The sequence below is a fragment of the Carcharhinus amblyrhynchos genome, chromosome 26 (assembly GCF_965287045.1).
Source record: "Carcharhinus amblyrhynchos chromosome 26, sCarAmb.v2.hapA, whole genome shotgun sequence".
In the NCBI taxonomy this organism is placed as follows: domain Eukaryota; kingdom Metazoa; phylum Chordata; class Chondrichthyes; order Carcharhiniformes; family Carcharhinidae; genus Carcharhinus; species Carcharhinus amblyrhynchos.
In genome coordinates this window covers 11,563,777-11,586,457 of record NC_137349.1, presented here as the reverse complement: position 1 = coordinate 11,586,457, position 22,681 = coordinate 11,563,777, and the positions used below count along the sequence as shown (strand labels likewise).

At 48.8% G+C, this 22,681-nt stretch overlaps 1 protein-coding gene across 1 annotated transcript; it reads right to left on the bottom strand.

The window, feature by feature from the left end:
* Positions 1 to 3,197: 3,197 nt before the first annotated feature.
* LOC145358726 (uncharacterized) lies at positions 3,198 to 16,639 on the bottom strand. Its single transcript, XM_080212977.1, has 4 exons — positions 16,363 to 16,639; positions 13,167 to 13,263; positions 6,145 to 6,277; positions 3,198 to 4,566 (listed from the first exon to the last, which is right to left on the bottom strand). The coding sequence occupies exons 1-4, from the start codon at positions 16,591 to 16,593 to the stop codon at positions 4,452 to 4,454; spliced, it is 576 nt and encodes a 191-aa protein (XP_080069103.1). The 5' UTR covers positions 16,594 to 16,639; the 3' UTR covers positions 3,198 to 4,451.
* Positions 16,640 to 22,681: the final 6,042 nt, after the last annotated feature.

Here is a 22,681-nt window from a genome sequence, read left to right as displayed (position 1 = left end):
AAGTTTGTGAGTGTGTGTGTGAGTGTGTCTTTGTGTTTGTGTATGTGTGAGTGAATGTATGTGTGTGTTAGTGCGTGAGTGTGTATGTGTGTGTGTGAGTGTGTGCATGCGCACGAGTGGGAGTGTGTGCTGAGTGTGAGTATGTGTGTGTGTCTTTGTGTGAGTGTGTGTATGTGTTTGTGTGAGAATGTGTGTATGTGTGTGTGAATGTGAGTCTGTGTGGGAGTATAGCCCTGACAGAGGGTCAGTACTGAGGGAGTGCTGCACTGTCAGAGGGTCAGTACTGAGGGAGTGCTGCACTGTCAGAGGTCAGTACTGAGGGAGTGCTGCACTGTCAGGGGTCAGTGCTGAGGGAGTGCCGCACTGTCAGAGGGGCATGATGTTAAACAGTCTGTTCTCCCAGGTACAGATTCCATCATTTTAAATGAAATCTGGTAAACTGTTCAATCAACATCACCATAAACGGGCACCTTGCCGTTGCCACATTGCTGTGTGTGGGAATCTGCTGCCATGTTACCAACACTACAACAATGAGCGAGTTCAAAAGCATCTCATTGGCTGTGACCTGATTTGGAACATCCAGGGTCTGCGAATAGTGGCACAGAATTACAAATGTTTCTTTCTCCTTCCCCATTCCACGTTCTGCATCCAACAAACGCCTCCAGTTAAGCACACCTCTCCCTCCTGCTGTGTGTCTCCATCATTTCAGGGCTTCCCCTCTGACTGACTGCCTTCTCTGACTGACTTACCAGCTCCACATGGCTCTGCTCGTCCTGCATGCGAATCTTGGAGAGCTGAGACTCCAGGAGCACCAACTTTCCCTCTGAAACCTTCAGAGCTTTACGCAGAGCTGCGTTTTGTTCCCAAAGCCGACTTCTGCCAGTGTCCAGCTCAGTCAACCTTCCAGAGTCACCTAAGAGTGTCACCCCGCTGAAGAATGCCACATACACCAGGCAGAACAGGATGAAGATTAAGCAAGGGTGTCTTGTGCCCCAGGCACATAAATCCATCAGCATTGCTCTGTTGTCCCAGGAGCTGAACGTGTTAATGTATCAGACAGCGCTTTGAAAACAGCCACAACTGGGTTGTGTCTAATCTAACTGGCTGATGAATGTTTCCCTACTCTTCCTGTAGTGAAATGTAAAAGACAAGTTTCTGTTTCTGAACATCACCAACTGAATTTCATTGCATCACCAGCAAATTCCTGGAAATCACATGGTTCTCAGCCCTGCACCAATTGGTTCAGCCACGATAGCTTATGGATGAACTTGGCCAGAGACTGTTGGCATCGTTTTGAGCTTGAAGGACACCACAGAAGTAAAAGTTTCCACTTTTTTGTCAAACGTTATTAATTTATGCTGGGGAACAGACGCTCTCAAGCCTAGTTCAATTAACCACTCCTCTTTATCTCCCTCAATCTCCGTTGCCGACTGTCCCACTCATGTTCCATCTTCCTTCATAAGAAATCTAACAGAAGGTTAAAGTCCAACAGGTTTATTTGGAATCACGAACTTTTGGAATGCTGCTCCTTCATCTGGTGAGTATTATCCACTCATCTGATGAAGGAGCAGTGCTGATTGAATCATAGAAACCCTACAGTACAGAAAGAGGCCATTCGGCCCATCGAGTCTGCACTGAGTGCAACCCCACCCAGCCCCTACCCCCACATCCCTACATATTTACCCACTAATCCCTCTAACCTACACATCTCAAGACATTAAGGGCAATTTTTAGCATGGTCAATCAATCTAATCCGCATATCTTTGGACTGTGGGAGGAAACCGGAGCACCCGGAGGAAACCCAGACAGACATGAGGAGAATGTGCAAACCCCACACAAACAGTGACCCGAGCCGGGAATCGAACCCAGGTCCCTGGAGCTGTGAAACAGCAGTGCTACCGTGTCGCCCTTTGACTCTTAAAGGGACAATCACCCTATACCTCCCGCTCCTGTAAAGTCCTTGATACAAATTTTTTTTATTTCAAAAATATACTTTATTCATAAAAATCTCAATTAAACTATTGCAAACCTACATGTCTAAAAATTGCGAACAGTGCAGGATAAAAGCATTTTTACAGCCCTATACAAATTACAGTCATTACATTTCAAAACTTAAAACTATACACATGCCTCAAATTTTACTGTGTGCCGTTATTTGTCAGATTGGCACACAGTTACGCAGGCCGAGGGTATTCTGCAGTTCCCGGGCCCTCGGTCTGTTAAAAGGCCTTAAAATGTGTCCTTTCCCCATTGTGCCTTTGCGGCGGCTGCCCCAAGCTTCAGCGCGCCCCTCAGCACGTAGTCCTGGACCTTGGAATGTGCCAGTCTGCAACACTCGGTCGAGGACAGTTCTTTCAACTGGAAGTTCAGCAATTTTCGGGAGGACCAAAGTGCGTCCTTCACCGAGTTGATGACCCTCCAGCAGCAGTTGATGCTTGTCTCGGTGTGTGTCCCTGGAAACAGTCCATAGAGCACAGAGTCTTACACAGTCCCAGATAATTAAACATTTAGTACATGAATTTAGTCAATTATAAATGTTGGGAGGGATTTTCTGGTCACGCTGACCTCAAAACCGAAACTTTCCACGTGAGTTCATCAACCTATCCATGGTCCAGCCCTCGCCTGCTCCAATTCCCGTGGCGGATAGAATGGGAAAATTCCCCTCTTCGGGAAGTCTCTCCGGGAGCTCCTAAATCCTAATTTCTGAAGCGAATCAAGGGTTCCCAACGATCAATGTAAGAGGGTCCATTATGTCTCATAAATACAGCTGGTGTGAATCAGAAACTCGGGCATGGAAAAGGATTGATCTGAGAGTTACGCATTGCAAATGGCAAGTTTCCATTACTTGCTGGCAGTGGGGTCAAGCTGGGATATTCTCTGGTGTGGAGCCAGATCTGAGGCCCTGGTTTTACCAGCACCACACCCCCGCATACCCCCCCACCCGCCCGCCGCCACCCACCCCCTCGGATTTTGCAGAACGGCATTTTCCATTGACCTCGGGCACGATGTTACGAGCCTGGGGATGGGTGTGCCAGTAAAATTCCAGCCTGAGTGTCTGCATCATAGCCCCTGCTCCAATCCCTCTGGCTTTCAGAATGACTGCAGATTAATTTGGACTTTCAGTGAACGCAAGAAACATTGGTTTACGCGAGACAATTTTTAAAAATTGTTTTTATTGTAAAACGAGACAGAACTGATTCAGTAAAAATACAGACATAAGAAAAAGCAAAACAAAAGAAACAATGGAAATATTATATTAGAAAGTCTGTGAAAAAACATATAAACGATAATGGAATTATACAAGCCAAAAGGAGGCCGTTCAGCCCTGTGTAATTAATGCTATCCCCCTCCCTCTTTCTCCCTACCTCCTCAATGTTTTCTTTTTCAAATATTTATTCCATTCTCTTTTGAAATTTGCTTCCACACACCACCCATTCAGGCAGCGCCTCCCAGATCACAACCGGCTGTGCAACAAGTATTTTTCTCCTCTTCCCGTATGGTCCTTTTGTCAATTATAGGTAGATATAATCTACAGTGGAGAAGGAGGCCATTCAGCCCATTGGGTCTGCATTGACCACAAACCCCCCCAGGCCCTATCCACATAACCCCATGTATTTATCCTGCTAATGCCCCTGACACTAGGGTTAATTTAGCATGGCCAATCAACCTAATCCTCACATCTTTCCATTTGTGGGTCCCTGGCGCTGTGAGGCAGCAGTGCTAACCACATAGGTTGCAGACGGAGATTAAATGGGTGGATAGAGTTTATGACAGATTTGGGGTAAGCTTGACGTACTGGGTGACCTTTTGACATTCCGGGCAGAATTCTGCCCAAAACATTTCCAAGTGTTGTCCTCAGCGGAAAACCGCTGAGCTTCCCGCTGGGAGGGTCGTCACGATTCAGCTTGCAAATCAACCACACTTAGAAATTTTTTTGGATTCTGAATTCTCCCAGAAGTTGGCACTACTGGACACTAAAGGGCTAAGAAATTGCCCCTTAGTGTCCAGGGCTGCATAGGTTAGAGGGATTAGTGGGCATAATATGTAGGGATATGGGGGTAGGGCCTGGGTGGGATTGTGTTCGGTGCAGACTCAATGGGCCGAAGGGCCTCTTTCTGCACTGTAGGGCTCTATGGTTCTATGGTATGGTACCAGAGTACCAGGGGCAGCGCCAGGGCACTACCCAGCCATTTCCCTGGCCACTCGGGGGCTTCAATGGAATGACCTACGTGCTGCCTGGTGTGCTACACATCCCGCTAGCACTGCCAGTGAGAAGGGAGATCTTGGCGCTCAGCCCAGCCTCCATTCACACAGCATCTAAACTAGATTAAACTGTACTGATCTGGTTCACACCCTCGCTGGGGTGAACTCAAAGCCACCACCATCACCACACAATACCACTACAGCACCGAGTATCAGTGCACAGATACCGCTGCTTGACTCAGCTTCCATTAACTGCATTCATAGCAGGAGCCAAACCCTAAACAATAGTCAGAAATACAGAGCAGAATGGTCAACCAGCTGTAATTTTTCCGTTTGGTGTGGCCTTTATTCTCACACTCGTGTCTGTAAATGAATTCAGGTAAAGTCAGAGTTAATACCAATGTTAAGAATGGTAGAAATGTGAAGTGTAGAATGCAGACAGTGTGTTAATCCATTGACCCAATCCCCCGATACTCCATGTACTGCCCACCCGATCATTGACTTTATCCATACTTTAACCCACAGTGGTTAGCGCTGCTGCCTCACGGCGCCAGGGACCCTGGTTCAATTCCCAGCTTGGGTCACTGTCAGTTTGGAGTTTGCACATTCTCCCCGTGTCTGCATGGGTTTCCTCCAGTGCTCCGGTTTCCTCTGAAAGATGTGCTGGTTAGATGCATTGACCCGAACAGGTGCCAGAGTGTGGAGACTAGAGGAATTTCACAGTAACTTCATTGCAGAGTTAATGTAAGCCTTACTTGTGATTAATAAATAAACTTTAACTTTAGGAGAGCTCTGTTCAAACACTCCCCCTTGGCTAATGGTAATAGAGAGAATCTCCAGACTATTAATTGATCCTCAGACCTGATGTTCCCCAATAATTTCTTCAGGTACCTAAAGTTTTTGAAGTTTTAAAGTTTATTTATTTGTCACAAGTAAGGCTTACATTAACACTGCAGTGAATTTACTCTGAGAATCCCCTAGTTGCCATTCTCTGGCGTCTGTTCGGGAGGGAGAATTTATCATGGCCAATGCCCTTAACCAACACATCTTTTAGACTGTGGGAGGAAACCGGAGCACCTGAAGGAAACCCACGCAGACATGGGGAGAATGTACAAACTCCACACAGACAGTGACCCAAGCTGGGAATTGAAGCCAGGTCCTTGGGACTGGGAAGCAGCAGTGCTAACCATCACGCCGCTACCTGTGGGTAACAATCTCACTCCCGGGTCGGAAAGGTGAGGGTTCAGTTCCATATCACAACTTGATCACGCAGTCCAGGCTAACACTCCAGGTGCAGGACTGAGGGAGCGCTGGACTGTTGGAGTGTTGCCATCTTTCGGCAAGATCCGGTGGCACAATGATGGAGGAAAGTAGAGGGGTTACCCATCCCTATGACCAATGTTTATCCTTTGGGCTGACATCAGGAATGATGTGCAGATGCTGGCATTGGACTGGGGTAAACATAGTAAAAGTCTCTCATCTGATGACGGGGCAGCGCTCCGAAAGCTAGCACTTGTGCTACTAAATAAACCTGTTGGACTTTAAGCTGGTGTTGTGAGGCTTCTTACCGTGACATCAGGAAAGCAGATTATATGGGTCATTATCACATTTCTGCCTGTGGGATCTTGCTGTGCACACATGACAACAGCAAACGCACTTCAAAAAGCACGTCATTGGTCGAAAAGCACTTTGGGAAGTCCTGAGGAATGATATCAATACAAGAATTTCTTTCTCTCAGAGAGATACAGCGCAGAAGGTGGCCATTTGACCCATTGTGCTTGTGCTGGTTCCCTGAAGGGGAACCTGACCCCTGCCCCCCTCCAGTCCTCTCGCTTTATCCCCAGCAACCTGTAAATTTTTATTTCTCAAATTTTCTTTTTCCAAACCTGCAGGTCTCCATGCCTTTAGTTTTTAGTGAATTATTTCGAAAAGGACTCTTACATTCGTGAATTCAGCCAGGACGAATGAAGCTTCAACTCTTGAGCTTCTCTCTCCGTCCGCTGCAGATCAATGGTTTTCTGGCTGAGCTGATTTTCCACCCCGGAGAGTTTATTTTTGCAAAGTTCATGATCACCTAGAAAAAGGGAAAATGGCTGAAATAGGACGTAAAGGGCAAATTTTACCAGCACGTCCGCCTGTGCTTCGAACCGTCTCGTCCGAGGCCAGCGGAGAACGCCACTCTCCGAGTCTCGCCCGTCCCTGGAACCAGGGCAGGCGTGCCGGTAAAATTCCGGCCAGAGTGTCCATCCCATTGAATTAAAGCCTGTGAGAAACGCAGCTCACAGACAAACAATTAGGTCAAGTCAAGTTCTGAAGGAGCAAGATATTTTATTTAACGTTCTTGCAAGACCAGGTGTCCAAAAAAATAGGCACACCTTACATCGATTTGCAGCACACTTTTATACTTTTTTTACAAGCAATGTAATGGCTTTGCAATGTGTTGTTCTCCCCTAATTGGTGGTCCCTGTCCCATCTATGTGTTGTCATTCCCCTATTGGCTCAAGGTGCGCCAAGTTCCCATCCCCTCTACTCCCCATCTAACAATGTCTCCTGTTATCCCAAGAGTGCATTAGTAAACTCATCCATCTTATCTAACACTGTTACATGTCCAGTTCAGATCGATGGTAATCAACCTTTTGCCAACTTAATCACTGCTGTCCTGACTATCTCAGCGACCTTTTTCCCCTTTAGGGAGTATGCTCAGTTGTAGAAACAACACATCTTGCGTACCATTTGTTGTTACACCCTGGACCTTATACATTCCTACAGAGTGTGGTGTATGTGCCTCACTGCACACAGCATATCTGGTGTTATTCTTACACCACAGGCAGTCTCTTTATTGTCCCTGACTATTGCTCTGTTCAGCATCAGCGAATTTTATGTCCTGTGTTTGTGACTAAAATCACAGTTGTTCCCATAATGTGGGTTATCAATGTGCCTGACTATATCCAGTCTACCTGACTTTAGGCTATTTTTCTATGGTGTACAGATATATGTGTTAACAGCATCTTTACCTGTTGCTCACAAGCCCTTCACTTGCTCCTGGTGTCCTTTCCCTTTTCATTGCACGCTTCACACTGAACTAAAAACATAATTGCCTAAGGGCACACATGTGTAGACTCCACACAGACAGTGACCCAAGCCGGGAATCGAACCCAGGTCCCCGGCGCTGTGAGGAAGCAGCGTGCCGATTGGGTGGTCGACAGTGATAATTTCGAGGGAGTGGAGGGATTGAGAGAGAGATGTTGATGGGGTGAAGCTGTGTGGATGTGTGAAATCTGTGTTCTTTCTGGAATTCGGGAAGTGGAGGCGGACATAGAAAGGAGTTATAAGGAGATAGTCACTCCTAGGAATAAGTCTTGGGTCACTGCCAGGAAGAGGGGCAAAAAGCAGTTGGGGGGACAATCCCCTGGGGCTGTTCCCCTCCAAAATAGGTTCTCGGTCCTGGAGGCTACAGTTGAGGAGAAATCAACTGGGGATAGCCAAAGGGAGCAGGTCTCTGGGGGTGAGCCTATTGGCAAGCCTCAGGTGGTTAGGGGTAAGAGATTGGGCCTCGTGATTGGGGACTCCACAGTTATGGGGACGGATAGGAGAGTTGGAGGTAAGGGTAGGGACTCTGGGCTGGTGTGTTGCCTACCAGGGGCTGGGGTCCAGGATGTATCGGACAGAGTATTCAGGACTCTTAGGGGAGAGGGAGATCAACCCCAAGTTATAGTTCATGTGGGGACACATGACATAGGGAGATTAAGGGAAGGGGATATTAAGCAAAGATTTATGGAGTTGGGGTGGAAACTAAAGGCGAAGTCAGAAAGAGTAGTTATATCTGGACTCTTGCCTGTGCCATGGGATAGTTTAGAGAGGAATAGGGAGAGGGAAAGTTTGAACTCGTGGCTGAGGGGATGGTGCAGGAGGGAGGGGTTCAGGTACTTGAGCAATTGGGGCTCATTCTGGGGAAGGTGGGACCTCGATAAGAGGGATGGTCTACACCTGAACCAGAGGGGAATCAATATCCTGGGGGGTAAATTTGCAAAAGCGATGCAGGAAGGTTTAAACTGATTCGGAGGGGGGGAGGGATAGTGAGGAAAGGGGGTGAAAGTGAGGGGGGCATAGTTGGGGAATGCAAGGCACGGCATAGTGGGGGTGGGGCGGAGCAGGGTTTGAAATGCGTGTACTTTAATGCGAGGAGTATTCGCAATAAAGTGGATGAACTTGCAGCGTGGATCAGTACCTGGGACTTTGATGTTGTGGCCATTTCTGAGACATGGATAGAGCAGGGTCAGGAATGGATGTTGCAGGTTCCGGGGTACAAATGCTTTAGTCGGAGTAGAGAAGAAGGTAGAAGGGGGGGTGGGGTAGCATTGCTAGTCAAGGACTGTATCACAGTGTCGGAGAGAAAGTTTGATGAGGACTTGTCAGTTGAGGTAGTATGGGCGGAGATTAGAAATAGGAGAGGAGAGGTCACCCTGTTGGGAGTCTTTTATAGACCTCCTAAAAGTTCTAGAGAGGTTGAGGAAAGGATTGCGGAGACAATCCTGGTTAGGAGTGAAAGTAATAGGGTAATTGTTATGGGGGACTTTAACTTTACGAATATTGATTGGAGTTGCTATAGTTCTAGCTCGCTAGAGGGGTCAGTGTTTGTACAAAGCGTGCAGGAAGGTTTTTTGTCTCAGTATGTAGACAGGCCAACTAGAGGTGAGGCTATATTGGATTTGGTGCTGGGAAATGAGCCAGACCAGGTGCTAGACTTGGAAGTTGGTGTGCATTTTGGTGATAGTGACCACAATTCGGTTACGTTCACCTTAGTGATGGGAAGAGATAGGCATGAACCTCGGGTCAGCAATTTTAGCTGGGGTAAGGGCGATTATGAGGCTATCAGGAGTGAATTAGGAAGCATGGATTGGATTAGGGGATTACAGGGACTGGGAACGTCTGAAATGTGGAGTTTTTTCAAGGAGCAGCTACTGCGAGTCCTTGATAGGTATGTCCCTGTCAGGCATGGTGGATTTGGTAGATCTAGGGAACCGTGGTGCACTAAAAGAGTTGAGTCGATGGTTAAAAAGAAAAAGGAGGCTTATGTTCGGATGAGATTGGAGGGCTCAGATAGTGCACTAGAAAGCTTTAGATTGGCTAGGAGGGAGTTGAAGAGTGAGTTGAGAAGGGCTAAAAGAGGACATGAGAAGACTTTGGCTGATAGGATTAAGGAGAATCCTAAGGCGTTCTATAGGTATGTCAAGAACAGAAGGTTGGTCAGGGCAAGATTAGGGCCAGTTACAGACAGCAGGGGGAAGTTGTGTGTGGAACCGGAGGAGATTGGAGAAGTATTGAACCAATATTTCTCTTCGGTGTTCACGCAGGGGGACATGAATATAGCTGAGGAGGACATTGGGTTGCAGGGGTGTAAAATAGACAGTATTACGGTTGATAAAGAGGATGTGCTGGAAATTCTTGAGGGGCTGAAAATAGATAAGTCCCCTGGTCCGGATGGGATCTACCCTAGGATTCTCTGGGAGGCTAGAGAGGTGATTGCAGAGCCTCTGGCTCAGATCTTCAGGTCGTCATTGGTCTCTGGTGTAGTCCCGGAGGATTGGAGGATAGCGAATGTTGTCCCATTGTTTAAGAAGGGGAACAGAGACTTTGCCGGGAATTATAGACCGGTGAGTCTTACTTCTGTTGTGGGCAAGGTTTTAGAAAAAATTATTAGGGATAGGATTTATAGTTATTTGGAGTGTAATGAATTGATTAGAAATAGTCAGCATGGTTTTGTAGCGGGTAGGTCGTGCCTTACTAACCTTATTGAGTTTTTTGAGAAGGTGACCAAAGAGGTGGATGGGGGTAAGGCAGTTGACGTGGTATACATGGATTTTAGTAAGGCGTTCGATAAGGTTCACCATGGTAGGCTTCTGCAGAAAATGCAGATGTATGGGATTGTGGGTAATCTAGGAAGTTGGATCAGGAATTGGCTATCAGATAGGAGACAGAGGGTGGTGGTGGATGGTAAATATTCATCATGGAGTGCAGTTACGAGTGGTGTGCCTCAGGGATCTGTTTTGGGGCCACTGTTGTTTGTAATTTTTATTAATGATCTGGATGAGGGTATAGTTGGGTGGATTAGTAAATTTGCTGATGACACCAAAGTTGGAGGTGTGGTAGATTGTGAGGAAGGGTGTCATAGTCTGCAGGGAGACTTAGATAGGTTGCAGAGCTGGGCCGAGAGGTGGCGGATGGAATTTAATGCGGAGAAGTGTGAGGTAATTCACTTTGGTAGGAGCAACAGATGTGTCGAGTATAGGGCTAACGGGAGGACTTTGAATAGTGTGGATGAACAGAGGGATCTAGGTGTGTGTGTACATAGATCCCTGAAAGTTGGGAATCAAGTAGATAAGGTTGTCAAGAAGGCGTACGGTGTCTTGGCGTTTATTGGTAGGGGGATTGAATTTAGGAGTCGCAGTGTAATGTTGCAACTGTACACTACTCTAGTGCGGCCGCACTTGGAGTACTGTGTGCAGTTCTGGTCCCCGCATTACAAGAAGGATGTGGAGGCGTTGGAGAGGGTGCAGAGGAGGTTTACTAGGATGTTGCCTGGTATGGTGGGGAGGTCCTATGAGGAGAGACTGAGGGATCTAGGGTTGTTTTCGTTGGAAAGAAGGCGGCTAAGAGGGGATCTTATTGAAACATATAAGATGATTAGAGGTTTAGATAGGGTGGATAGTGATAGCCTTTTTCCTCGGATGGAGAAAGCTAGCACGAGGGGGCATGGCTTTAAATTAAGGGGGGGTAGCTACAGGACGGATGTCAGGGGTAGGTTCTTTACCCAGCGGGTGGTGAGGGATTGGAATGCCCTGCCTGCTGCAGTTGTAAATGCGTCTAGTTTGGGGGCGTTTAAGAGATCTCTGGATAGGTTTATGGACGAAAAGGGATTGGTATAGGCTAGTGGGTCATTGTTTTTGTAACTGGTCGGCGCAACATCGTGGGCCGAAGGGCCTGTTCTGCGCTGTAATGTTCTATGTTCTATGTTCTATTACAGATTTAAATTTCAAACTCGCTCCCTCTGCCTCACAGAGAAGAGAAAAACAAGTTTTCCGGTTTACAATTTGCAATCTAGAATTTTCTGAACAGCTCGAACAACGAGACTGTCGCCTCCAATTATCAGAGACTGAATCACCAACAACAGAAGCTGAAATCTCTCCTGAGCCCCTGGCTTCAGTTTCAGTTTCTATTTCGTGGTGATTTCAGTTAGAATCAAAGAATCAAGTCCAAGCTTTGTTTTTTTTATATTATTTACATAAGAGACAGAGCAGATCATCAGTAACTGAAAAAAATCCAAGAAAGGATCAGTTTAAGACTCTCCCACTCACTCCTCACAAACTTTAAACTCTCACCCAGTCTAATCCTTCTCTGCCCGTCACTCCGCACCTCTGTAATAACCCACTCACCCATCCAATCCCATTGCCCTGCGGTGGCACAGTGATTAGCACTGCTGCCTCACAGCACCAGGGACCCGGGTTTGATTTCAACATTGGGTGACAGTCTGTGTGGAGTTTGCACATTCTCCTCATGTCTGTGTGGGTTTCCTCACACAGTCCTAAGATGTGCAGGTTAGGTGGATTGTCCATGCTAAATTGACCCCTAGTGTCTGGGGGATTACAGGTAAATACTTGGGGTAATGGGAATAGGGCCTGGCTACGAGTGCTGTCAGTGCGGGCTTGATGGGCCGAATGGCCTCCTTCTGCAATGTAGGGATCCTATATAGTTTTTCTCCTCTCTACTGAATTGTAATGGGACTCCGGTGTCTGGGTGAAAAATAGGTCCTGAGTTTGTACTCACTAGTTGGTAGGGTCAGCTCACTAACCTTATTGCAAGCAGCCTCCTTATGTGGCAAGTTTCTGTCAATGGTAACCCCAAGGGTGTTGACAGTGGGGGATTCAGTGATGGTTACACCATTGAATGTCAATGGATGGTGGTTAGAGTGTATCTTATTGGTGATGGTCATTGCCTGGCATTTGTGTGGCACGAATGTTATACAACAGGAAGTAATGCTAGCCCCATGAAATGGCCTTTATTTCTCAAAATCAGCTTCCTGCCTGATGGAGAGGGTCCCCTCCACACCCAATCCCTGGGAAACTCCCACAACAGTGGGGCAGTGTCCAAATATGGCTCCCCATCATTTTATCACACTCGCCCTCCCCCACCTCACTCCCTGTAACCTCTGCCAGCCTCATACTCCTTCCCCCCTCATTCCATCTAATTTCCACCTATCCCACACTCTCTGTAACCTCTGCCGACTCCACCCTCCCCTCCCTCCCTGTAATCTCCACCACTCCCATACTCCTCTCCCTGTGACCTCCGCCAGCCTCATACTCCATCCCCCCTCACTCCCTGTAATCTCCGCCTACTCCAAACTCTATCCCCCCTCACTCTCTGTAACCTCCGCCTACCCCACGTCTTCCCCCTCACTCCCTGTAACCTCCGCCTACCCCACACTCCTTCCCCCCTCACTCCCTGTAATCTCCGCCTACTCCAAACTCTATCCCCCCTCACTCTCTGTAACCTCCACCTATCCCACCCTCCCCCCCTCACTCCCTGTAACCTCCGCTAGTGCCACACTCCTCCTCTTCGCTCTGTAACCTCCACCACTCCCATACTCCTCCCCCTTCACTCCCTGTAACCTCCACAAGTCCCATCCTCCTTCCCCTTCACTCCCTGTAACCTGCGTCAGTCCCAGACCCTTTGAGATCTTTGTCTGTGACTAATTCTGACCTCTTGAGAATCTCTGAATTTAGCTGGGCTGTCTGGGCCCTAAACTCTCTGACCGTCTGCCTGTCTCCTTTCTTTAAGACTCTTCCTAAAGCCTACCTCTTGGAACAACCATCTCCTGAAGTGGCTTGGTATTAAATTTTGTCCAAGTACAGTCTTGTGAAGCATTGTAAAGCTGCTATGTGAATGCAGTTTGTTGTTGTACTGACCCTGCCGGTTAGTGTTTTCCTCGGTGAGGTCATTGATTTTCTTCTGCAGCTCCGTGATGGTCTGATCGCGACCTGCGACCTCTTTCCGCAGAGATGTCTGTTTGAAACAGTAAGAAACAGGACAAAGAGAGTGAGATATTGGGAAAGTGTTCCGTTGATGATGATGAGGGGCATGGACAGAGTGGATAAAGAGCCGCTGTTGCCCTTAGTTGAAGGGTCAGTGTTGAGGGGACTCAGGTTCAAGGCCAGGGGCAGGAGGTTTCGGGGGGATGTTTTACCCAGAGGGTGGTGAGGGTCTGGAAGGCACTGCCTGGGAGGGTGGAGGAGGCGGGATGCCTCACATCCTTTAAAAAAAAACCCGGGTGAGCACCTGGCACACCATAACACTCAGGGCTTTGGGCCAAGTGCTGGCAAGTGGGATTAGGTAGGAGTTCAGGTGTGTCCAATGTGTCAGGTGGATCCGATGGGCCGAAGGGCCCCCTCTACGCTGTATGATTCCTTTCAGAATGCTGGGTTACACATTGGGATAACTCACAGGAGCAAGGACTCAGATCACTTCCTGGGTCAGAAAATACATGGAATCATAAATAGATCACGGCACAGAAAGAGTCCATTTGGCCCATTGTGTCGTACTATCCAGCAAATAACAGACTTAAACACCATAAATCATTTCACTTCCCTATTGGCCACCCATTCCAGGAATTGGGGTTCAAGTCCAGAGGATGATGTCCCCCAGTCTCCATGGGTCAATTTTCCCTTTGACATTTCATTTTGTTCTGTGTTATGGTTCACCGACAGGTGTCAGGTCACCAGGCATCAGTGAGGTGGACGTGGGCTGGTAAGGCTGAGATCAAGTTCAAGAGTATGTCACAGCTCGTTAGGAGAAGCGTGACAAAGAAACACAATTAATTCACACCTTCACCGAGTACCAACTCAGCCAAGACCAACCTCTGGTTGTAGTTAATTTATTTCATTTTACTCGGGATGGGGAGATTGCTGGCAGGACCGCCATTTGGGAGGTAAGCCACATTCTTAAACTGCTGTGTAGAGACATCCACAGTTCTGAGCTTTCCATAGTGGTTTGGCAGAACTGGGTAACTTGTGGGGTCGTTTCAGAGGTAACTGCATTACTGTGGGTCCACCCTCACATGTAGTCCAGAGGGGCTTCCAGATTTGGGGTGGCACGGTGACATAGCGGTGAGCACTGCTGCCTCACAGCACCAGGGACCCAGGTATAATCCGGCCTTGGCTCACTGTCTGTGTGGAGTCTACACATTCTCCCCGTGTCTGCGTGGGTTTCCTCCGGGCGCTCCGGTTTCCTCTCACAGTCTAAAGATGTGCAAGTTAGGTTGATTAGCTATTGATCCTAGTGTCAGGGGGATTTGCAGGGTAAATATATGGGGTTACGGGAAAAGGCCTGGGTGGGATTGTGGGTGGTGCAGTCTCGATGGGCCAAATGGCCTCATTCTGCACTGTTTTATTGTGAATTGAACTAAAATTCCTTCAACTGGCATGGGGGATTTTAAAGTTTATTTATTAGGCACAAGTAGGCTTACATTAGCACTGCAATGAAGTTACTGTGAAAATTCCATAGTCGCCACACTCTGGCAACATTGAGGAAGACTTTAGCATGGCCAATCCACCTAACCAGCACTTTGTTCGCACTGTGGGTGGAAACCCAGAGGAAATGCTCACAGGCACAGTGAGAATGTGCAAACTCCACACAGATAGTGACCCAAGCCAGGAATTGAACCTGGGTCCCTGGCATTGTGAGGCAGCAGTGCTAACCACTGTGCCACTGTCTGAATTAATGTCACATTAGTCCGTGTCTCTGGATTACTGGGCCAGTAATGTTCTTGTCTACATCCCCTTAACAGGAACACAGCCTGTGCAATATAGGAACAGATGGAGGCCATTCAGTCTGTTCTACCATTCACTTAAACGTGGCTGACTGCATCTCAACCCAATTTGCAGATCGTCCGCGCACCATTTAAACAGCCCCTCTGCGATGTGAGTAGCAAACTCCATTAAGGTAGTGGCGTTTTTGGGCACCATACAGAAATGTGAGACTCGGGGGTGGGGTGAGGGGTCAGTAATATTATTTTAGTAAAAATCACTGCCAGGCAGTCCCGTGGAGGAGGGAACTCTGGGATTGAGCAAAGAAAGATTTGCATTTAGCTAGTGCCTTTTTTTACCTCTGGGCCATCCAAAGGACATTCACAGACAACTGAATTCAATTTGCAATGTAGTCACTGTGGTAATGCAGGGTGCAGGGCAGTGGATGTGTGCATAGCAAGCTCCCAGGTGCAACAATGTAATAACAATCAAACAATCTGTCTTAGAAATGTTGATTGATGCAAAATACTGCAATGGACACTATGGAGAACACCACGGATTCTCTTTGATATGGTGGGACATATAGACCCTCTGACAGTGCAGCACTCCTCAGTACTGACCCTCTGACAGTGCGGCACTCCCTCAGTACTGACCCTCTGACAGTGCAGCACTCCCTCATTACTGACCCTCTGACAGTGCAGCACTCCCTCATTACTGACCCTCTGACAGTGCAGCACTCCCTCATTACTGACTCTCTGACAGTGCAGCACTCCCTCAGCACTGACCCTCTGACAATGCAGCACTCCCTCAGCACTGACCCTCTGACAGTGCAGCACTCCCTCAGTACTGACACTCTGACAGTGCAGCACTCCCTCATTACTGACCCTCTGACAGTGCAGCACTCCCTCATTACTGACCCTCTGACAGTGCAGCACTCCCTCAGCACTGACCCTCTGAGAATGCAGCACTCCCTCAGCACTGACCCTCTGACAATGCGGCACTCCCTCAGCACTGACCCTCTGACAGTGCGGCACTCCCTCAGCACTGACCCTCTGACAGTGTGGCACTCCCTCAGCACTGACCCTCTGACAGTGTGGCACTCCCTCAGCACTGACCCTCTGACAGTGTGGCACTCCCTCAGCACTGACCCTCTGACAGTGTGGCACTCCCTCAGCACTGACCCTCTGACAGTGTGGCACTTCCTCAGCACTGACCCTCTGACAGTGTGGCACTCCCTCAGCACTGACCCTCTGACAGTGTGGCACTCCCTCAGCACTGACCCTCTGACAGTGCGGCACTCCCTCAGTACTGACCCTCTGACTGTGAACTGTTTCCTGTAACAATCTGCCCTGTAACTCACTGCTTCTTTCTCTTTTTCCTGCAGGAGATCGTGGTGCTGATTGCCCAGAGTTTTTATTTTTGCCTCAGTTTTCTTCAGGCGATCCTGTAGTTGGACATTCTGCTCATGGAGACGTCGGTTGTTTTGCTGCGGAGTCGGAGATATAAACATCAGCCAAATTGTAACACCGCAGCAGAAAATAATGGCTATTACAGTGCCTATTCTGGTGAAGTGATATAAAGATTTGAACATTCTGCTGTTCTCACAAGAACTGGAACTCAAAGGGATTGAAGTAAAGTATTTTCCAGATCAGGGAGCAGCAAGGAAATGATCCCTGGTCAGTTAATCCCATGGTCGTGTTGGAGACAAGTCGTCAATCAACCTGTCAATCAACTGAATTAAATAGCGCCTGTTTATATATATAAATATATATATATATAGTGAGGTGGTGCTCGACAGACTAGTGGGACTGATGGTGGACAAGTCCCCAGGACCGGATGGAATGCATCCCAGGGTTCTGAAGGAAATGGCGGAGGTGATAGTGGATGCCTTAGTGATTATTTTCCAAACCTCGCTGGATTCCAGGGAAGTGCCGGAAGATTGGAAAACGGCTAATGTTACGCTGCTGTTTAAAAAGGGTAGCAGGCAAAAGGCAGGGAATTATAGGCCATTTAGTTTAACGTCTGTTGTAGGAAAAATGCTTGAATCCGTCATCAAAGAGGAAATAGCGCGGCATCTTGAGAAGAATTGTTTGAAAGAGCAGACGCAGCACAAATTTGTTAAGGGGAAGTCGTGTCTGACAAAGTTATTGGAATTCTATGAGGATGCGTCTAGTGCGGTGGATGGAGGGGAACCGGTGGATGTGGTGTTTCTCGATTTTCAGAAGGCGTTTGATAAGGTGCCACACAAATGGTTGTTACAGAAGGTTAGGGGGCATTGAGTTGGGGGTAAGGTGTTAGCGTGGATAGGGGATTGGCTGTCAGATAGGAGGCAGAGAGTGGGTGTCAATGGGTGCTATTCGGATTGGCGGTTGGTGACTAGTAGAGTGCCCCAGGGATCAGTGCTGGGGCCTCAGCTGTTTACCATTTCTATAGATGACCTGGAGGAGGGAGCGAGCGTAAGGTGTCGAAATTTGCTGATGACACAAAGATAAGTGGAACAGCAAATTGTGCGGAGGGTGTAGAAAGTCTGCAGAGGGATCTAGACAGGCTGGGCGAGTGGGCGAGGACCTGGCAGATGGAGTACAATGTTGGCAAGTGTGAGGTTATCCACTTTGGTAGGAATAATAGTAGGAAGGACTACTACTTACAGGGCAAAAAGCTGCAGCATGCTACGGTGCAGAGGGACCTGGGGGTCCTTGTGCATGAGTCGCAAAAACCCAGCCTACAGGTGCAGCAGGTGGTCAGGAAGGCAAATGGGATGCTGGCCTTCATAGCGAGGGGGATCGAATATAAAAGTAGAGAGGTCTTGCTGCAACTGTACAGGGCACTGGTGAGGCCGTAGCTGGAGTACTGTGTGCAGTTTTGGTCACCGCACTTGCGCAAGGATATTTTGGCCTTGGAGGGAGTGCAGAGGAGGTTCACTAGGCTGATACCGGAGTTGAGGGGGTTGAGCTATGAAGAGAGGCTGAATAGACTGGGCTTGTATTCGTTAGAGTTTAGAAGGATGAGGGGGGAATCTTATTGAGACATATAAGATGATGAAAGGGATGGATAGGGTAGAGGTGGAGAGGTTCTTCCCGCTCAGAAAGGACAGCAGGACTAGAGGGCACAGCCTCAAGATAAGGGGGGGGGGGCAGTTTAGAACAGAGTTGAGGAGGAACTTCTTCACTCAAAGGGTGGTGAATCTCTGGAATTCTCTGCCCGTTGAAGTGGTGGAGCCTACCTCGCTAAATACATTTAAGACGCGGGTAGATAGGTTTTTGGTAGGCAAGGGGATTAAGGGTTATGGGGAGAAAGCGGGAAAGTGGAACTGAGCCACTTCAGATCAGCCATGATCTTATTGAATGGCGGGGCAGGCTCGAAGGGCTAGATGGCCTACTCCTGCTCCTATTTCTTATGTTCTTATGTTCTTATATATATACTTTTATATGTATATATATACCTTTTTATGTTTAAGGGGATTGGTTTAGAATTCAGTTTCTTTCTATAAGCATTCTGTGTGTTTAGTTTGGCTTCCTGATTTGGATTTCTGGCCCAGTGCTCCAACAAAGTTATAGAGTTAAACCACAAATAAGATGATAAGACCATAAGACATAGGAGCAGGTTAAGGCCATTCGGCCCATCGAGTCTGCTCCACCATTCAATCATGGCTGATATTTTCCTCTCCCCATTTTCCTGCTTTTTCCCCATGACCCCCCGATCCCCTTATTAATCAAGAATCTGTCTATCTCTGTCTTAAAAACACTCAATGGCCTGGCCTCTCCAGCCTTCTGCAGCAAAGAGATCCGCAGATTCACCACTCTCTGCCTGAAGAAATTCCTGCTCATCCCTGTTTTAGAGGATCATCCCTTTAGCCTGAGATTGTGTCTCTGGTTCTAGTTTTTCCTCCGAGTGGAAACATCCTCTCCACGTCCACCCTAACCAGGCCTTGCAGTATCCTGTAAGTTTCAATCAGATCCCCCCTCATTCTTCTAAACTCCAATGGTCCTCAACCATTCCTCACACGACAAGCTCTTCATTCCAAGGATCATTCTTGTGAACCTGCAGAAGGATCTAGATAGGCTGGGCGAATGGGCCAGGAAATGGCAAATGGAATTTAATGTTGGCAAGTGTGAGGTGGTCCACTTTGGTAGGAAGAATGGTAGGAAGGACTATTACTTACGGGGCGAAAAACTGCAGCAGGCGACGGTGCAGAGGGACCTCGGGGTCCTTGTGCATGAGTCGCAAAAACCCAGCTTGCAGGTGCAGCAGGTGGTCAGGAAGGCGAATGGGATGCTGGCCTTCATAGCGAGGAGGATTGAATATAAAAGTAGGGAGGTCTTGCTGCAGCTGTATAGGGCATTGGTGAGGCCGCAGCTGGAGTACTGTGTGCAGTTTTGGGCGCCGCACCTGCGCAAAGATATTTTGGCCTTGGAGGGAGTGCAGAGGAGGTTTACTAGGCTGATACCGGAGTTGAGGGGGTTGAGCTATGAGGAGAGGCTGAATAAACTGGGCTTGTACTCGTTAGAGTTTAGAAGAATGAGGGGAGATCTCATTGAGACGTTTAAGATGATGAATGGGATGGATAGGATAGAGGTGGAGAGACTCTTCCCGCTCAAAAAAGACAGTAGGACTAGGGGGCACAGCCTCAAGATAAAAGGGGGGCGGTTTAGAACGGAGTTGAGGAGGAACTTCTTCACTCAAAGGGTGGTGAATCTCTGGAATTCTCTGCCCGTTGAAGTGGTGGAGGCTGCCTCGCTAAATATTTTTAAGACGCAGGTTGATGGGTTTTTGATAAGAGAGGGGATTAAGGGTTATGGGGAGAAAGTGGGAAAGTGGAACTGAGCAGCGACAGATCAGCCATGATCTTATTGAATGGCGGGGCAGGCTCGAAGGGCTAGATGGCCTACTCCTGCTCCTATTTCTTATGTTCTTATGTTCTTACGAACCTCCTCTGGACCCTTTCCAAGGCCAGTACATCCTGCCTTAGATGTGGGGCCCAAAACTGCTCACAAATAATGGATTGTTATTGTACAATAGCTTCAAACACATAAGAAATTCATAAATTTTCTATTTTTTAATGTATAAATTTATTATAATTTAATCATTCTCTTATTCAACACAGTGCTCACATTTTATCCTTTTGTCATTTTTAATGGCAACCGCGATGTTGCTTCTTTCGCTCACAAATCGTTCGCCCAGTTACAGAGCCAAACTCACACACACACACACACACACTCACACTTTCTCTCACATACTCTCTCTCTCGCTCACACACATACACACTCACACACAGACACTCATAAAGACACACACTCATACACGCACACACACTGACACACACACTCTCACACATATTCTCTCTGTGACACACTCTCTCTCTCACTCACACACACACACACTCAATCACACGCACACTCACAAATGCACACTCACATACACAATCTTTCTCACACACATAAGGGAGCATCACGGGCAGTGTAGCGGGTTGTGGGATGGTGGTGTTGGGGGTTGGGGGGGCGGGGATTGGGGCAGGCCATACAAATGTTTGTTGACCTCGGGCAGGATTTTCCGATTTGGGGTCAGCGCAGCCAGAAAATCCGTCCCATACTCCCTCTCTCTCAGACACACTCCCACTCTCCCACACACACTCCCTCTCTCTCAGACACACTCTCCCTCTCCCACACACACTCCCACTCTCTCAGGCACTCTCTCTCTCTGTCTCTGTCTCTCCCTCTCTCTCCCCCACCCCAGTGCCGTTGCCTCTCCTGCCCCAGGGCTGCTGCTAGATTTGCCACACTGTCTATTCCTTCCTCACTCCCTCCCTGGCCTGGAGTTTTGCAGACTTACTTTCCACTCTTTCTGGTTTGTCCAACTAGAGGCTGGCTTCTCAATAATGATCTTATTGGCAGCCAATGAGAAACCAAGCTCTGATTGGGCAAGCAGCTTCATATTTTAAAATTTTATACATCAACCTGGCCAACCACAGAGCTCCTGGGCATAACCAATGAAACCTCAGGATTCAGCGGAACCCAGTTTGGGAAAGTCAGTCATAAACTATGGTGAAAAGCAGCAGAAACATGGACAATGTACAGCAGACACTGCGACTCCTCGGGGAGATATCACCAGCATTGCCTCCACAAAGTCCTGCCCATCCACTGGCAGGATAGGTGTAACAATGTGAGGTTCCTCCCCCAGGATAAAATCCCCAAAACTGAGGCACTTCTCACACTCGACCAGCTGTGATGTGTGGGAACACTGTCTGCACGCCTGAACAAGACTCCAGAAACAGGAGCTCCAACCTTGCAGCACTCCCTCAATCCTGACCCTCCAATAGTGCGGCGCTCCTCAGTACTGACCCTCTGACAGTGCGGCACTCCCTCAGTACCGACCCTCTGACAGTGCGGCACTCCCTCAGTACTGATCCTTTGAAAGTGCAGCACTCCCTCAGTACTGACCCTCTGACAGTGCGGCACTCCCTCAGCACTGACCCTCTGACAGTGCAGCACTCCCTCAGTACTGACCCTCTGACAGTGCGCCATTCCCTCAGCACTGACCCTCTGATAGCGCGACATTCCCTTAGCACTGACCCTCTGATAGTGCAGCACTCCCTCAGTACTGACCCTCTGACAGTGCGGCACTCCCTCAGCACTGACCCTCTGAGAGTGCAGCACTCGCTCAGTACTGACCCTCTGACAGTGCGGCACTCCCTCAGCACTGGCCCTCTGAGAGTGCAGCACGCGCTCTGTACTGACCCTCTGACAGTGCGGCACTCCCTCAGCACTGGCCCTCTGAGAGTGCAGCACGCGCTCAGTACTGACCCTCTGACAGTGCGGCACTCCTTCAGCACTAACCCTCTGACAGTGCGGCACTCCCTCAGCACTGACCCTCTGACAGTGCGGCACTCCTTCAGCACTAACCCTCTGACAGTGCGGCACTCCTTCAGCACTAACCCTCTGACAGTGCGGCACTCCCTCAGCACTGACCCTCTGACAGTGCGGCACTCCCTCAGCACTGACCCTTTGACAGTGCGGCACTCCCTCAGCACTGACCCTCTGACAGTGTGGCACTCCCTCAGCACTGACCCTCTGACAGTGCGGCACTCCCTCAGCACTGACCCTCTGACAGTGCGGCACTCCCTCAGCACTGACCCTCTGACAGTGCGGCACTCCCTCAGCACTGACCCTCTGACAGTGCGGTACTCTCTCAGCACTGACCCTCTGACAGTGCGGCACTCCCTCAGCACTGACCCTCTGACAGTGTGGCACTCCCTCAGTACTGACCCTCTGACAGTGCAGCACTCCCTCAGTACTGACCTTCTGACAGTGCGGCACTCCTTCAGCACTAACCCTCTGACAGTGCGGCACTCCCTCAGCACTGACACTCTGACGGTGCGGCACTCCCTCAGCACTGACCCTCTGACAGTGCGGCACTCCCTCAGCACTGACCCTCTGACAGTGCGGCACTCCCTCAGCACTGACCCTCTGACAGTGCGGCACACCCTCAGCACTGACCCTCTGACAGTGCGGCACTCCCTCAGCACTGACCCTCTGACAGTGCGGTACTCTGTCAGCACTGACCCTCTGACAGTGCGGCACTCCCTCAGCACTGACCCTCTGACAGTGTGGCACTCCCTCAGCACTGACCCTCTGACAGTGCGGCACTCCCTCAGCACTGACCCTCTGACAGTGCGGCACTCT

What these genes read in the sequence shown, in the direction of transcription:
- LOC145358726 (XM_080212977.1), bottom strand. Translation starts at nt 16,593, where the DNA reads ATGTTCAAATCTTTATATCACTTCACCAGAATAGGCACTGTAATAGCC. An exon ending in AGGAAAAAGAGAAAGAAGCA is followed by an intron (nt 13,264 to 16,362) that starts GTGAGTTACAGG and finishes TGTTTCAAACAG; the next exon opens with ACATCTCTGCGGAAAGAGGT. An exon ending in TCCTGGCTGAATTCACGAAT is followed by an intron (nt 4,567 to 6,144) that starts GTAAGAGTCCTT and finishes ATTCATTTACAG; the next exon opens with ACACGAGTGTGAGAATAAAG.